A 17,504-nucleotide genomic window follows, 5' to 3' on the forward strand; every position below is an offset into this window, starting at 1 on the left:
GAAAGTGTTTTCCCTGATTAGCCTGTGCGGACTGCACAGGCTAAACTGGGATGACACTTTACTCATATGCATCAAACCCCCTTTTCACAGAGCGAGGCTCATTTGCATTGATGCGCAACACATTTTGTTTATGGATGGGTGCAAATCCCTTCATGTATGGTGGAATCCTAACAAAATAAGGGATATTCAATCAAAATTTGTCCCATTTAACCTTATTATGTCACCTTGACCCTAGAAGCCTGGGACACATAACCCTGGGGGGAAATACAAAAAAGTTACATGGCTGACATAAAGCATAACTGATACAGACAGGGATTTCATAAAGACCCATATATAGGCAGGAAAATTATATTGCTATGTGACCAAAAGACTAACAACACCCACCTTCCCCTTGAAGATTTAGTAAAAGTTAACTTAAATTCTCTACCTTCGTCAAAACTTAACAAAACCATGCACAGATGCATGTTGTACATGTTAGTAATTAGAAACTTTTATGCTATTGTTCAAAGCAAACTAAATATCACACACTTTTCACACTTCCCCAATCACAAAAATTGACTCAATACATTTAATTTGTCCCATCTTCTTCAACATTGGACGTCAAGTCAACAGAGTAAATAATCCAGAAATGGCAAACATTAAAGTAATTAGACCTTCAAATATTATGCTTTATTCTATAAATTTTTGCACAAGTAAGCCCATTTGGCTGCCATATTCCCTATTAAGAGTCTTGTCCAACATTTGAGTTTTAGACAAGATGAGTCTAACATCCGATAAGAAAGATCAAGCTATTAAGATGACATACTTGAGAAGTCCTGGCAGAGAAGTCCCAGTAAAGGTGCACACAATTGGGCTGGAGTTGAACTGGGATATGACCAGCTGCACCCTCATGTACGCCGTGTGAAACTCAATCGGGGAAAATGTGACTGACACCTCCGTCTCACCATTGGCTGGAATTATACCTGGAACAACAACACAGAGTTTGCATAACATTTTTCGATGTTTCTCCAATGGAAGCACAAAAGTAGCACTAGTATATAAGCAGCTGATGACTTATTTTCAACCAGGCTTGATCAGCCTCTCAGATTTATTTAGACAGGAATATTATTTTAGTATATGGTGCTCAATCTCGATTAACCATTTACCACTTAGATACTTATTTTGATGCATTTGTAGTCCCTTAGAAAGTTACATTTAATTAAATACATTTCTTACTAGATTCAAGTTTGAAAGGCGTCATTTCCAACCCTTACATACAGATGAGCAGCAAACAGCATAAAACCTGAACAGACTGCGAGTACCTCGCAGGCTGTTCTGGTTTTAGGCTGGTTGCAAAAGCCATTTTCACTTTGCTTCTTATGGGGGAAAGGGTTAAAAACAGAGATCAGTTTATAAATATTAGCCTTGAATACAAGCAACTAGTTTCATTTTAAAGTCTTAAAACATTATACATGCAATACTTATAAAAGTAATAATTACTTTCTGTGTATTTTTTTTGCAAAGGTTTAGTAAACAATTCATTATACATACAGTTTCTATATAAGAAACAGTACAGACCACTGACGGCCTTATCACATTTAAGTGTTATTTGCAGGCTGACAGGAAGTTCACTACTATGCAAGGAGGCCCTTGGTTGTCTGTTCTAACAATTTCCAATACTAATACTATACTGCAAATTTTTGCAAGTTCATTTTATGAAAGACAATTACATGTACACATAACAGACAAATAGAATGGCTTTTTTTGTAAGAAACATCACTTTTCTGACAGATTGTATCGACGAGGGATAATGAGAAAATCCAGAAATTTTTTGACTTTGTGAACTTTGCTACATAGGTTACAAACCACTAGTGTTTAGCGGGCACCACCACAAAATTATAGGTTTGCTAAAATACTTTTTAATTAACCTAAATAACAGACTTTGGGCGCTTATAAACGCAACCAAGAAGCATAATGATGTAAGGTATCTCAAAGTAAAATGGTACATCTTGAAACTTGAAAGAATACAGACATATGAGGGATAATTGAAACATCAGTTATGAGAATGTCATGATAGGGATTGTAGGAGTACTCACCAGTCATGGGATGGACAGAGAATGCTTGATGTGGTTGAAGGTACGTCAACTGATACTCAAAATCTATGGGGGCCTCACAGCGCAGGGGAAACACCTTGGTCATTCTGAAAAACACAACATTAACGAATTCATGCAATCATTAATTACATGATGTATCTAAAAACATAACTTTAATATTACTAAATTTATAGAGCTTACAAAATGATGGATTGACGAATTCCTGAAAGCTCCAAATACATGTCACACATTTGGTCCCACTACCTGCTAAAACTTGCGGGACCAAAATGAAAATTACTTGACCAATAAAATAAAGCGCATTTTTGTCTCTATATTGGTATTTACCTTGATGTTACATACAATTATATGATACTGTACACTAAATTAAAACAAGAGATGTGTTTGTCAGAAACACAATGCCCCCTAACGCACCGCTTTTTTTTTATACCTTTGACCTTGAAGGATGACCTTGACCTTTCACCACTCAAAATGTGCAGCTCCATGAGATACACATGCATGCCAAATATCAAGTTGCTATGTTCAATATTTCAAAAGTTATTGCAAAACTTTACTATATTAAAGTTTTAAATGTTTGACCTTTGACCCTGAAGGATGACCTTGACCTTTCACCACTCAAAATGTGCAGCTCCATGAGATACACAAGCATGTCAAATATCAAGTTGCTGTGTTCAATATTTAAAAGTTATTGCAAACCTTTACTATATTAAATTTTTAAATGTTTGACCTTTGACCTTGAAGGATGACTTTGACCTTAACCTTTCACCACTAAAAATGTGCAGCTCCATGAGATACACATGTATGCATGCCAAATATCAAGTTGCTATGTTCAATTTTTCAAAAGTTATTGTAAACCTTTACTATATAAAATTTTTAAATTTTTGACCTTTGACCTTGAAGGATGACCTTGACCTTAACCTTTCACCACTAAAAATGTGCAGCTCCATGAGATACACATGTATGCATGCCAAATATCAAGTTGCTATGTTCAATCTTTCAAAAGTTATTGTAAAACTTTAATATATTAAAAATTTTAATTTTTGACCTTTGACCTTGAAGGATGACCTTGACCTTTAACCACTCAAAATGTGCAGCTCCATGAGATACACATGCATGCCAAATATCAAGTTGCTATGTTCAATATTTCTAAAGTTATTGCAAAACTTTACTGTAAGGTTAAAGTTTTGGGACAGAATGACAGACAGGCCAAAAATAATATACCCCTGATATATCAATCCGGGGGGCATAAAAATATATAATTTTATAATTTAATCAGATTACTATCAAACTACAATTTCCCTATATCCAGTAAATATAACAACAATAATTTACACATTGCATACAATTATGCAAAATTGATATTGCTTTAGTCAACATGTCTGGTGTAGATGTTACGCTTTTATGGCTTAAGTTTTAAGGCTATTACCGTTACACCCACCACGCGTCTTGCATGCATCATGCTTTTCTTGAATCATAGTTGTTTAAAATTGGTCATGTAATAAAAACGCATTGATGATGTTGTTACAGGTGACACGATCAGGTGACCTCAAAACTATTACAACTTTTTTATTTATATAAAAATGAACGCAATGAAGTATAGGAAAATGAAATAAATATAATCGATCTGTTTTGAATTGCTCAGATATTCATTCAGAATTTAGACTTTAACAATCCCCCAGCAGGTTGCATTGACCAATTCTTCCCTTATAAATATTGCACCAACTCAAAATTTGTTGGTCTTGTCTTTTGGAGCAATGTTTTTCAGGAAGTCTGGTTTGATAGTTCTCAAGGTAATGTCATGTAAACTCAACAAAAGTTGACTTTGCAACTCAAATATTGTCCTTTGAGAGTTAGAATGTATTATAAGCATAAGAGCCACGAAGGCCGCTTGCACCTTCATTTAGATTTAATTATTGCAATACTTTTTGTGCAGAAAATGTATGTGTTCTCTTATAAAATATATAGGCCAACTACATACTTTAGCGTCCATTGGCTAGTAAGCCCCTGTTTATTTCCATCCCACTTCTGGCTTTTGAGGGCTAATATAATACGCAAAATAAGTAACTAAGAGGTCGCCGTGGAATAGAGGATATTGTGTCTGCCTAGCAACTTGGATGTCAAGGGTTCCATCCCGCACTGAGGGAGCATTCTTTAGACTACCCAAAAGACAGCAGGTACTGGTTCTACCCAGGAAACTGACTTGTGGGTAGCAGGTACTGGTTCTACCCAGGAAACTGACTTGTGGGTATGTCAATAACCACTAGACTTTTGTTGCAATCGAGTTAAAATAAAAAAGTTTAAACCAAACAGGTAATTGAAACAGTAAGGATTGTAGGCAGGGTTTTCCCACTGGGTACATGGTCTTACTTGTGCCCTACTGGTACAGGTGGAAAGTTGAAGAGCTGAGGGAAGTCCTTTGTGCTCATCACAGGGTAGGCATGGATAGGAATCACCAAGTTCTCTTCTCCCTAAAGTGATCAGAAATATAATTAGAATTTAAAACAAAGAATAACGTGTGTCACAGAACACATTATGTGACATATGTCTATCCAAAGAATAAACTTGTTTCTTAATTTTTCAATGATAAATGACACACACACCTGCATATTTAACAAATAAGAGCACGCCATATTTGTTATCTTCAATGAGGCAGTATAGAAAAGCCAAGGAAGAAGAGAAAGTAGGACTCCAACAGTTACGAAGCACTTTACGAGAGAAACTGAGCACTCTCAACAAGGCTGAGCAAACAAGACAGAGGAAAAGGAAGAGGGAGAGACAGAGAGCTAGATTCATCCAGAATCCATACCAGTTCTCCAAAGACATCCTTGACAACGAACGATCAGGAACATTAGAGAGCAGTATGGAGGACATAGAACAGCACTTACGCAATGTCCACAGTAATCCTTCACGGGAGGATCCACTGGGTGACTGTTCAAGGCTAGAACCAGAAGACCCACCAGAAACTCCTTTGGACACAAAAGAGCCATCATTGTCTGAGGTACAGCACGTAGTGAAGAAAGCGAGGACAGGCTCAGCCCCAGGCCCGAATGGCATTCCTTATCGTGTCTATAAGATGTGCCCTGGCATTTTTCGGAAACTATGGACCCTACTTAGAGTTATTTGGAGAAAGGGCAAAATCCCGGATTGCTGGAAGAGAGCGGAGGGAATATTCGCCCAAAAGGAGAAGGACTCGAAGGATATTGGTCCGTTCCGGACCATTTCTCTGCTCAACCTAGAGGGGAAGATATTCTTTGCAGTCCTAGCCAAGCGACTGACAACGTTCCTTACTGACAACAACTAGGTTGATACGTCAATTCAGAAGGGTGGAGTTCCCGGATTTTCAGGCTGCGTCGAGCATACCAGTGTTCTCAGCCAAGTGATCCGGGAGGCACGAGTGAACCATGTTGACCTGACTGTAGTGTGGCTAGACCTTGACAACGCTTATTGATCAATACCCCACAAGTTGATTGAGAAGGCACTTGAGCAGTATCATGTACCAGAACACATTTGTAACCTGGTAAAAGACTACTACAGAGGCATTAAGCTACGCTTTGCTGTGGGAGACAAGACAACAGCATGGCAAAGCTTGGAGAAAGGCATTGTCACAGGATGCACAATCTCTGTGGTCCTGTTTGTGATGGGTATGAACCTCATCATCAATGCGGCGAAGAGAGAGACACGTGGTCCAAAAGCAGCAACAGGAATCTACCTACCTCCAGTTAAGGGATTCATGGATGACCTCACTCTGACAGCAAAGACCCACATTCAAGCAAGGTGGATGCTTTCGGCCCTAGAAGAGGCAGCAACTTGGTCCAGAATGAGGTTCAAACCCAGAAAGTCCAGAGCACTTGTTATCAGGAAAGGCCAACCAACCAAGAAATCCAATCTGACAGTGCAAGGTGAGGACATACCATCGATAATGGACAGCCCCATTAAATGCCTTGGGAAGTGGTATGATGCTACACTCCAAGATGGGAACAACATCAAGCGCATCAAGAACCAGCTCACTGAAGGGCTGAAGCAGATTGACAAAAGCGGACTACCTGGCAAATTCAAGGCCTGGTTATTCCAGAATGAACTTCTCCCACGACTGATGTGGCCACTGATGCTTTATGAGGTGGCAACAACAGTGGTGGAAGGACTGGAGAGAACCATTAGTAGGCATTTGCGAAAGTGGCTTGGCGTACCACCCAGCTTCAGCAACATTGGACTCTATGGACGATCAAATCAACTACAGCTCCCATTGAGTTCGTTGGTGGAGGAGTACAAGGTGGCAAAGGCCAGACTTGTCATGACGCTGAAGGATTCAAGGGATGACATGGTCCGAAGAGCAGGTGTTGAGACCAGGACGGGAAGAAAGTGGTCCGCTAGCCAGGCTGTAGCGCAAGCCGAGAGCCGCCTGCGACACAAAGACATTGTGGGAACAACGGCAGTGAGAACACAAGGTCTGGGCTCTGCAGAGACGAGGAGTTGGAAGAAGGCGGACAGTAGGACAAGGAGGGAGATGGTCCAGGCAGAGGTACGTCTGGCCGAAGAAGAAGATCGAGGCATAAGGGCAGTGGCAATGAGGTGCCAGGGTGCTTGGACAAAGTGGCAGACTACAGGAAAGAAGATGACATGGGCGGATATCTGGCGTAGCGAACCTCTGCACATCAGTTTCCTGCTCAGGTCAGTCTATGACCTGCTACCTTCACCAGCAAACCTGCACAGATGGGGAAAACGTGACGACCCAATCTGCCATCTTTGCGGAAAGATAGGCACGCTAGAACATACACTATCATCTTGCCAGACAGCCCTTACACAAGGAAGATACAGGTGGAGACACGACAAGGTCCTCCAAGAACTGGCAGACATAGTGGAAAATGAGAGGCGAAAGAAGAGGACTGTGAAAGAGACCAGGAAGATGCAGTTTGTAAAGGAAGGGGAAACCATCAAGAAGCAGCAGGCGCAAGCAGCATCGATCCTAGATCGTGCGCAGTCATGGGAGATGGTTGTTGACCTGAAACGCAGGCTGGTTTTCCCAAGTGTAGTCCAGACAACACAACACCCCGACATGGTGATCTGGTCGGCAAAGGACACGTGTCTGGTGATGGTTGAACTCACAGTTCCTTGGGAGTCGCGCTGTGATGAGGCGATGGAGAGGAAAACAGCAAAATATGCTGATCTGCAGAGGGAATTCAAAGAGAAGGGGTGGCACACGTGGCTATTCTCAGTGGAGGTCGGCATCCGAGGCTTTCCGTCAAAGTCTCTCTGGAGACTTTTCACTGCACTTGGCCTGACAGGAAGAGACAGAAAGCGAGCGGTCAACAGACTTGGGGATGCAGCGGAGAGAGCATCGAGATGGCTTTGGCTGAGGACAGAAGAGAGGAGCTGGCAGCCGTCTACTGACACGTAGGGGATTGATCAACCCCTGCGGACCCACCACCAGGAGAATGTATCGAGATTAATGGGTCGACACATTCAGTGATCAGTGGCTCTCGACTGAGGATGTCAGTAGTCCAGCAGTTTAACGACTGTTTACATCTCATTCCACATCTGGTTTACCAATGACTTCTAGGAAAGACTGGATGACAACCGAGAATAGAACGGTGACGCTGGAAAGACAGATGACCACCAGGAAAGCCTGGGAAGGGCACGACGGGTTGGCAGCCCGGAATGCAGATCCTGTGAAGGAACAACCACAAAATCAGCTACAGACTCACACACAGAAGAAAACCCCCAGAGTCTTCCGAGAGGGGGGGAGGATGAGAGACTCACAAGGACGGATACACCAATGACGACTATGCTTATACAACGGACATTGACCGGAGAAGTAGCAGTAGTGAAGTGTGGCAAATGTGACAAGATCTGCAAGAATCTAAGGGGACTGCGGATACATCAAGCCAGGACTGATTGTGGGAAATTAGACACCCAGACGCAACGCTCAGGTGGTACACCTGGTGAGACGTTGGAGGATCCAAGTCGGGAAGAATCCCATAGAACAAGGAACCTCTACGCTTCTGAGAATCTGGTTTCAAACACCCAGGGCAGGCAGCAGGAAGAGGACGACCATGACCCTCTTCTTGATTTGCTTCCCCCACTGGACGATGACACTCCAGCACATGCAGAACCAGCACCACAAGTACAAACAGCTCCGGGAGATGATGAGAAGAGGCGCCCGCGAATAGCATGGACCAAGACGACAGACCAGCGAGCGTGGCAGGAGCTAGATCGAGACGTCTCCGCTATACTGGAAACAACCCTCCAGGGTCCAGCTGACCGAAAGATAAGAGCAATGACGGGCCTCATCTATACTGTAAGCAAAGAGAGGTTTGGCTTGGCTGAGAAGAAGCCAGAGAAGCCAGCCCCAATCATCAGCAGAAGACAGTTACGAAGCACTTTACGAGAGAAACTGAGCACTCTCAACAAGGCTGAGCAAACAAGACAGAGGAAAAGGAAGAGGGAGAGACAGAGAGCTAGATTCATCCAGAATCCATACCAGTTCTCCAAAGACATCATTGACAACGAACGATCAGGAACATTAGAGAGCAGTATGGAGGACATAGAACAGCACTTACGCAATGTCCACAGTGATCCTTCACGGGAGGTTCCACTGGGTGACTGTTCAAGGCTAGAACCAGAAGACCCACCAGAAACTCCTTTGGACACAAAGGAGCCATCATTGTCTGAGGTACAGCACGTAGTGAAGAAAGCGAGGACAGGCTCAGCCCCAGGCCCGAATGGCATTCCTTATCGTGTCTATAAGATGTGCCCTGGCATTCTTCAGAAACTATGGACCCTACTTAGAGTTATTTGGAGAAAGGGCAAAATCCCGGATTGCTGGAAGAGAGCGGAGGGAATATTCGCCCAAAAGGAGAAGGACTCGAAGGATATTGGTCAGTTCCGGACCATTTCTCTGCTCAACGTAGAGGGGAAGATATTCTTTGCAGTCCTAGCCAAGCGACTGACAACGTTCCTTACTGACAACAACTACGTTGATACGTCAAATCAGAAGGGTGCAGTTCCCGGATTTTCAGGCTGCGTCGAGCATACCAGTGTTCTCAGCCAAGTGATCCGGGAGGCACGAGTGAACCATGATGACCTGACTGTAGTGTGGCTAGACCTTGACAACGCTTATGGATCAATACCCCACAAGTTGATTGAGAAGGCACTTGAGCAGTATCATGTACCAGAACACGTTTGTAACCTGGTAAAAGACTACTACAGAGGCATTAAGCTACGCTTTGCTGTGGGAGACAAGACAACAGCATGGCAAAGCTTGGAGAAAGGCATTGTCACAGGATGCACAATCTCTGTGGTCCTGTTTGTGATGGGTATGAACCTCATCATCAATGCGGCGAAGAGAGAGACACGTGGTCCAAAAGCAGCAACAGGAATCTACCTACCTCCAGTTAAGGGATTCATGGATGACCTCACTCTGACAGCAAAGACCCACATTCAAGCAAGGTGGATGCTTTCGGCCCTAGAAGAGGCAGCAACTTGGTCCAGAATGAGGTTCAAACCCAGAAAGTCCAGAGCACTTGTTATCAGGAAAGGCCAACCAACCAAGAAATTCAATCTGACAGTGCAAGGTGAGGACATACCATCGATAATGGACAGCCCCATTAAATGCCTTGGGAAGTGGTATGATGCTACACTCCAAGATGGGAACAACATCAAGCGCATCAAGAACCAGCTCACTGAAGGGCTGAAGCAGATTGACAAAAGCGGACTACCTGGCAAATTCAAGGCCTGGTTATTCCAGAATGAACTTCTCCCACGACTGATGTGGCCACTGATGCTTTATGAGGTGGCAACAACAGTGGTGGAAGGACTGGAGAGAACCATTAGTAGGCATTTGCGAAAGTGGCTTGGCGTACCACCCAGCTTCAGCAACATTGGATTCTATGAACGATCAAATCAACTACAGCTCCCATTGAGTTCGTTGGTGGAGGAGTACAAGGTGGCAAAGGCCAGACTTGTCATGACGCTGAAGGATTCAAGGGATGACATGGTCCGAAGAGCAGGTGTTGAGACCAGGACGGGAAGAAAGTGGTCCGCTAGCCAGGCTGTAGCGCAAGCCGAGAGCCGCCTGCGACACAAAGACATTGTGGGAACAACGGCAGTGGGAACACAAGGTCTGGGCTCTGCAGAGACGAGGAGTTGGAAGAAGGCGGACAGTAGGACAAGGAGGGAGATGGTCCAGGCAGAGGTACGTCTGGCCGAAGAAGAAGATCGAGGCATAAGGGCAGTGGCAATGGGGTGCCAGGGTGCTTGGACAAAGTGGCAGACTACAGGAAAGAAGATGACATGGGCGGATATCTGGCGTAGCGAACCTCTGCGCATCAGTTTCCTGCTCAGGTCAGTCTATGACCTGCTACCATCACCAGCAAACCTGCACAGATGGGGAAAACGTGACGACCCAACCTGCCAACTTTACATATAGATCATGTGACATAAATAATGGGAAAATTCTACTTAATTATACAAGATATAAGATAGGAATTAGATATTTTACAGTGAGAAATATGTGTCTTATGTAATGATGTAATGTCTTCCGTAATTATGTCATGTCTTATGTAATTATGTAATGATTATGTCTTATGTAATTGCAATTGCCAATGATTGCACACAATGACCAAAATCACAATGAATACCAGTCATAGACACAGTGACATGGAGATGTTGCAGGTTTACCTTAACTAGAACATTACACGGCCTTAGACCCTTACACCGACATTTGGGTGAGTATAGTATAGCTTAGACTATTCAGGCAATAGTTAAGCTTATAACAGGGATGGAAATTAGTGGTTTGCTATTAGCCCGGGGCAAGTAGATTTTGGCCTGGGTAAATAAATTTAATTTAAAATGTTGGTCGTCAGGCTGGGCAACTAGGTTTTAAAAGATTGAACCAATTCGGTGCAATTAAACATTGAATAAAAATTGGCAACTGTGGATCAATAATCAGTTGAATAATATTAATTTATTTATTAAAGCCTTGGAAATGACTCAATTAAGACTCACTATATCATTATAAGACATAAGGCATTGGACGTGTTTTACATTATCATTATAAGACATAAGGCATTGGACGTGTTTTACATCAGTTGTTGTTGTTAAATTATCTATCTTTTTTTAAAAAGTATTAGACACACATGTCACAATGTGCACATGGTACTGGGCTTGTTACTCTTTAGCTTGCAACCAAAATACTAAAAATGGTTGCCCATGCAGGAAACCAATTGTAAAAAGTCAGTTTCTACCCCTGAATAAGATATACTTACCGGGCAGTTTATTCTAATGCAGTCGTAGTAATATCTCCATTCGTCCGGTGTAAATTCCAAAGTACATTCAAGAGTCAATCCAGGAACTAGCCGCTCCTAAAAACACAACAACCATGATAGTTGATTTACTGGACAAGGCTACTGCCACTTAGGCAGTGAAGTAACTGACCCAAACCAGCAGACCAACTGGCAGTATTCTTGACAGAAAATAGGGGGGATGACGAGTTGGTACTAATGGAAATTCCCCATATGTTCAACAACAGGAACACAATGGGATCAAGGGGTGCATTATTACCTCTAGCCCCTGAGTACAGATTCCTCTAAATGCTTGCTCCCTATGCATGTATGGGAGTTGTATGGGTTTCCTATTACCATGATCTAAGGGTGAGGTAACCGAAAGTTCTGAAGACAGAGGTACCAAGCTGAACAGGAGACTGTAACCATGGTGCCACCCAACACAGCCAAACATGACACTTGGAAATGAACGACATTGATTAACAAAAAAAAACACAAAGAGATAAATTCTTAAGCAAGGGGATAGTAAAAGTTGGACTATTTCAAATTCAGTCATTAATGAATCTAATAGGGGAAATTTCACCAGTTTACTATCATAGCATAAAAACGTTGCATTTCCACAAATGCATAACAATCCAAACAAGTGTATTAAACAGTCAATATAGACTTGAAATTATAAATTAATAATGTTTAAGCATACATGTGTATTTTCTTTTAAACTTATTGATTTTAATACAAAACAAAACATAGTTTATGTAATCTTGAACATATTTGTAAAAAAATCTTACATTCTTTGTATATTTTATGTAGAAATACTTTGTCTGTGGTGGAACTATATGCATTCTTATCACTTCTGTTGAAACATTTACAATGCTGAGCCCTATAGTTTGTTTTTTGTCCACTTCAAATCCTCCGAAGTGTATCACAGATGGCTTAGCCATAACCATGGAATTCTGGGCAATCTTTGTGTAGATTTCTGGAATAAATGAATGGCAATGAAAATTATGTTATATGGCATATCTGATCATTTGTATGCTACATCAATAAATCATAATGATAAAGTAAAGTGTTATATAATATATCAGAGGCTCTGCCAGCCAGATTGGATATATCAAACACATTTTCTGATGAACACCTGTACTGATTATTGCACTGATTTATTTCTGTATGCCTGGAGCTTAGCAAGAAGAGGGTATTGAAAATTGCTTTTAAACCCATATTTTTACAAAATACTGGCATTTTTCTAAAAAGTAATATCTATTAAAACACATAATTTCTTGTTGATGTAAGATTATTAAATTTTTGTTTAAAAAGTCATTATATCCATGTAAAAAACTAAGTAAATATTGATGTACATGTATGCCCTAAAAACTTTGAAGAAAGTACAATTAAATATTGTAAAATTTTAACAGTTCAGACAATTTACCATATCTTTTCTCATGCAATAGGTTAAAAGTTGATACATTTGAAAGCCTACAATGCACATTATTTACATATATAATGAAACATTATTTGACAATTTCTATAAATTAGCTACAAAGAATACTCAAATCCGCTTAACTCTCGGGTCAGGTTGACTTAAGGTATTTCATTAGCGCCTTCTGAATTTTGTTTATAAAAAACCTGCGTGACCTACTTGTTAAATCTGACAGAAAACATCTCTCGCTACAGGTTGGAATCGTTTTTTGGTAATAAAATGTTGTAAAACTCAGACTTTAACAATATTTGAATTTTCATAGTTCAGTTACTATTAATTGTGGAAACGAAAAAATCAGACAGTGCTTTAAAATAACTGTGCTATTTATTTTATTGGATGTCTTAAATTTCAAATATTATATTTAAATTGTTATATAGTTATTAATAGTTCCTTTGAAAACTATGTCAGAGCTTTAATTATTCATGTTTAATTTAATATTGGTGCTGTTTAACCTATTTATTGAGAATCTACCGGGCGAAAAAATATACAACAAGGCAGACAGTGGTGTTGGTTTAGTTTCTACGGCAGTTAATATTGAAGGATTTTCATCATAAAAAGACAATTGTCCAATAAAGTTAAGTTAAATATGATTGTCCTTTAAATTATCTATCAGATATATGAAGATGGTCTCTAGACGCAAGTGAATATTCCTCAAGTACCGCAAGACTACTGTGTTGCGGGCTACAACTGTAATAATTTGCACTGGTAATACACACTTCAACTCTATATAAATTAAAAGGGAACTACTGAACCAACTATTAAATAATTGAATCCATACCACCCTGTATTTATTTAACATTCATCCACTCACTTGTTTCCAATAAATGGTTAGGGACATGCTGTGATTTTCTGGGTTCTTCATACTGCATCGTTTCAACAAGCAGTCCAGAATTGTCCATCCGGCCTTGATGGCCTATTGGACCCCTGGATATTGTGTCAACAGCAGGCATTTTGTAGTGTTAGTCCTCAAACAACAATATCATTTAACATTATTCATAAAAACAAATTCAAGGCATGTTAATTTTTCACATTCTGTGCGAATCATTAAATTCACTTCAGGTGAGCCGCCATATTGTTTACCGAATTTTGAAGGTAAACATGGAGAATATAGTGCCTTATTAGAAACCGATTTGTTTCTTAAATTTTCCACTTATGCCAAACAAATTGTATTTGGGTGATTAAAGGTAGGCAAATAAAGCAATTATTGACAAATAATTGCTTTGTTCTGGACATACTATAAGTAAAATGTATGAAACTACTTTTATTGAGTTTCTATAACGACAAGGAGTTGCGTACCTTTAATACCCTCTATTTTACTTAAAGAAGTTAGCGCGGGCGCGTTATGAAAATATTGTTAACAAGATTTAACTTTATTACACTGAATCTGGATGTCATTCAAATAAATAAACTTAGGTGATGAGTTATCATTAAAACAATTTGTTTTGTTTGCGATGGTATTGGTTTTGTGTGTATAAAATAATCAGTTTACAAGTTGTGCAATTTATTTTAGGTTACACACCACTATCATATTATCTTTAGCAGACTAACTTTAATCAAGATATTTGGTATGGTCTTGATTTTAAAGATTTGTTTAATTTGTAAGCTGAAGAACTAATAGTACATGTGCATTTTTACTGTTAACGTTTTTATAATACTGTATTTGATAACTAAAGAAGCCTATTGAAAATAAAAAATATCCTACTTTCTAGAGATGAAGTAGTGTCAAGATTCTGATGATTGCTGTTTAATTATATAGATTATAAGAGAAGCCAATGTGGTTTAAGCAGTTATTATAATCAAGGTTGATACATTTAAATAACTATTATTGACTGTTGAAGTTAAACAATATTAATAATGGGATTATGGTAATTAAAAATGACTTCGGAAATTAATTAACTTTATGGATCATAAGTGGGTGTTAAGCAATTCGTTTCACTGTATCAAATTAAACTTAACTGCTAAGAAATGATCCTTATTTTAAATGTATACAGTAAATCCATTAATTTATTTCTTACCCAAATAGGTTTGACAAATGTGTGTGTATTTCGAAGTTTATGAGGTCCTGCGTCTGAGGCTGCACAATTTATGGGAGGAGCAAATTGTGTCCCAGCACTCCTACCTAATTAACTATTTGACTCACACAAGTTTATATGAATTTAGAATTTAACTGGCAAATTCCAGAAAATTTTTAATGAAATTTCTGCTTACCGTAATTACTCTATAAGTTTTTGGACATATTTTCATGTACAAATATACAGGTGTCAGAAAATTTAGAGACAAAAATACAGGAATTTCGAAAATTTATGTAAAATCAACCTATGGGAAAGACAAACAAATATTACAGGACATGAGGTTGGTCCGATCACTTTTGAAATTTACCGGAATTCACCAGATTTCACCTGAGCTTGTTCTAAAACCAAACAACAGAAAAACCCTTGTATTGAGTATATTTGTATCATGTTTGATGTTCATAATGTTTAACCATTCTAACTACGATAATTTTTTTTACCTGTTCTGTTAAAACATATGGTTAAACTTTCTATTAAAATAGAAGAAAGTTTTGTGATTTTGTATACGTTATTAGTACTTTTACTACTGTTAACACAAGGTAGAAATATATATTGATAATACAACAAAAAAACATCCCAGCAAGTTACAATCTATTAACGATCATCACAAGGATTCAATCGGTAAATTTCAATTTAACAGAGCGAACCATTGTTGTGTCGCCTACGAAATATGGTGCAATTTTTTACTTGTTCTAAGAATAGCACTACAAGTTTACCTCTCCAGAAAAGATAGCCAGTTGGACTGGTTGGTAAAATCCATGTTATTTTATTGTTAAACAATCTTAGCGAAGTAAATAAACACAAACCAGTCTGTATTTGTTTGCCCCACTTCGAAGAAGAGCAGGTATATTGATTTGCTGGATGTCGGTCTGTTCGGTTGACCAGTTCGTTTCCAATGATAACTTGTGAACGGATGGACCAATTGGCTTGATACGTCCCATGTGCCTTTGCCAGTAGATGACCCCTATTGAAATTTGGGTCACTAGGTCAAAGGTCACTGTCCATACATGCCATAATTTTTTAGGTCCAAAGCGGGACATTACATAAAAATTGTCGGGACATTTGACCAAAAAGCAGGACACCTAAAACGATCTATCATTCCACGTTTACTATAGTCAGTATAGTACTAACAAAAACTCTTGATACTTTTATTCAAGACATAAAACATCTGATATGAAGCATGAAATCTTAAACATAACAATAACAGTTTTATTAAATAAGACAATAGCAAACAACGAAGATAATATTCATCTGTTTAAGAGTACAAAATCTAGAACATTACGACAACAATACTCATTATATTAATTTCAATGGCAAACATTAACGCAGGGGAGGCTATCCAATTGACTGAAAGTACGGGTTACAGTACACTATCTACCGAACAGTTACATCAGTTACACACGAAATGTGCGGCCGTACACATTTCCGTATTTTGTTTTCTTCCTATATACACAGATTAAACTGAATTGTGAATTGTCAGGCGCTGTATTGGGGTAGTGTCAAACTGTCATGAATAACAACACGTTGTTTTTATTACAATAACACAAGACAAGATGGGTAACTCTTTTACTGTTTGTTGCGATGTTTTTTTAAGCATGTGTCCATGCGCAGTTTGTTACTTGTCAATTGCCGCGGCTTAATTGGAGTAGGGTCAAACTGTCATGCATAGCACCTCGTTGTTTTTAGCTTAATTGGAGTAGGGTCAAACTGTCATGCATAGCACCTCGTTGTTTTTATTACAATTACACTAGACAGGATGGGTATCACTTATTGGACTGTTTGTTGCGATTTTGGTATATTGCACATTCGGAATATCCCGCTATATTGGAACTAAACATTGAATGTAAAAGACTCATTTATGACGTAGCGTTAATTTTACAAAACAATTGTTTTGTAAACCGTTTCAAACAAATACAAAATAAACACATTTTCAACATTTATTTCATTATAATAAAACTATCGATAGCAATAAGCGACCACTATCTTGAAGACCACCATGGTGTGAATGCCTGATGAAATCAATAATTAGCAGATAAATCGCTGATAAGGTGTCATAAACAACACTGGTACACACGATAAGTAGAATCGGATTGTTAATTGGAGGGCAATAAAGGGATTAGTGGTGTTAAGTGTTAACGAAACAGAGCTTGAATAGCGAATCTTATTGGGAACCTATACACCTTACATCGTTTTTTACGAATGACGGGACAAATCGTCTCATGGCGGGACAAAGGGCCCAAAAGCGGGACTGTCCCGCCAGATCGGGACGTATGGCATGTATGTCACTGTCACACTTAAAGTGAAAATTGTTTCCAATCAATAACTTGTAAACGGATTGACCAATTGGCTTGATACTTCCCATGTGCATTGGCATTTGCCAGTAGATATCCCCTGTTGAAATTGGGGTAATTAGGTCAAAGGTCAAGGTCACTCTCACACTAAGAGTGAAAATTGTTTCCGATCAATAACTTGTGAACAGAGGGATCGATTGGCTTGATACTTCCCATGTGCATTGGCGTTGGATAGTAGATGGCCCATATTGAAATTGGGATCAGTAGGTGAAAGGTCAAGGTCACTGTCACACAAAGTG

At 39.5% G+C, this 17,504-nt stretch overlaps 2 protein-coding genes and 1 long non-coding RNA gene across 6 annotated transcripts in view; 1 reads left to right on the forward strand and 2 right to left on the reverse strand.

The window, feature by feature from the left end:
* Positions 1-13,946, reverse strand: part of LOC127856467 (cilia- and flagella-associated protein 221-like) — a 36,143-nt gene extending 22,197 nt beyond the window's left edge. For all 4 annotated transcript variants that reach the window (XM_052392684.1, XM_052392683.1, XM_052392682.1 and 1 more), the window contains exons 1-6: positions 13,657-13,946; positions 12,157-12,344; positions 11,354-11,449; positions 4,458-4,558; positions 2,076-2,179; positions 806-962 (exon numbers count right to left, since the gene is read on the reverse strand). In XM_052392684.1, coding sequence (XP_052248644.1) covers positions 806-962; positions 2,076-2,179; positions 4,458-4,558; positions 11,354-11,449; positions 12,157-12,344; positions 13,657-13,795 — 785 coding nt within the window. In that variant the 5' untranslated portion in view covers positions 13,796-13,946. The remainder of the gene's footprint in view (positions 1-805; positions 963-2,075; positions 2,180-4,457; positions 4,559-11,353; positions 11,450-12,156; positions 12,345-13,656) is intronic.
* A 177-nt stretch (positions 13,947-14,123) lies between these two features.
* Positions 14,124-17,504, forward strand: part of LOC127856468 (DNA mismatch repair protein Mlh1-like) — a 118,240-nt gene continuing 114,859 nt past the window's right edge. The window contains exon 1 of the mRNA XM_052392685.1: positions 14,124-14,258. The gene's annotated coding sequence lies outside the window, so the exon portion shown is untranslated. The remainder of the gene's footprint in view (positions 14,259-17,504) is intronic.
* Positions 16,549-16,938, reverse strand: LOC127856474 (uncharacterized). Its single transcript, XR_008038057.1, has 2 exons — positions 16,638-16,938; positions 16,549-16,586 (listed from the first exon to the last, which is right to left on the reverse strand). It is a non-coding gene; the product is annotated as an uncharacterized LOC127856474 (long non-coding RNA).

The sequence above is a fragment of the Dreissena polymorpha genome, chromosome 13 (assembly GCF_020536995.1).
Source record: "Dreissena polymorpha isolate Duluth1 chromosome 13, UMN_Dpol_1.0, whole genome shotgun sequence".
NCBI classification, from domain to species: domain Eukaryota; kingdom Metazoa; phylum Mollusca; class Bivalvia; order Myida; family Dreissenidae; genus Dreissena; species Dreissena polymorpha.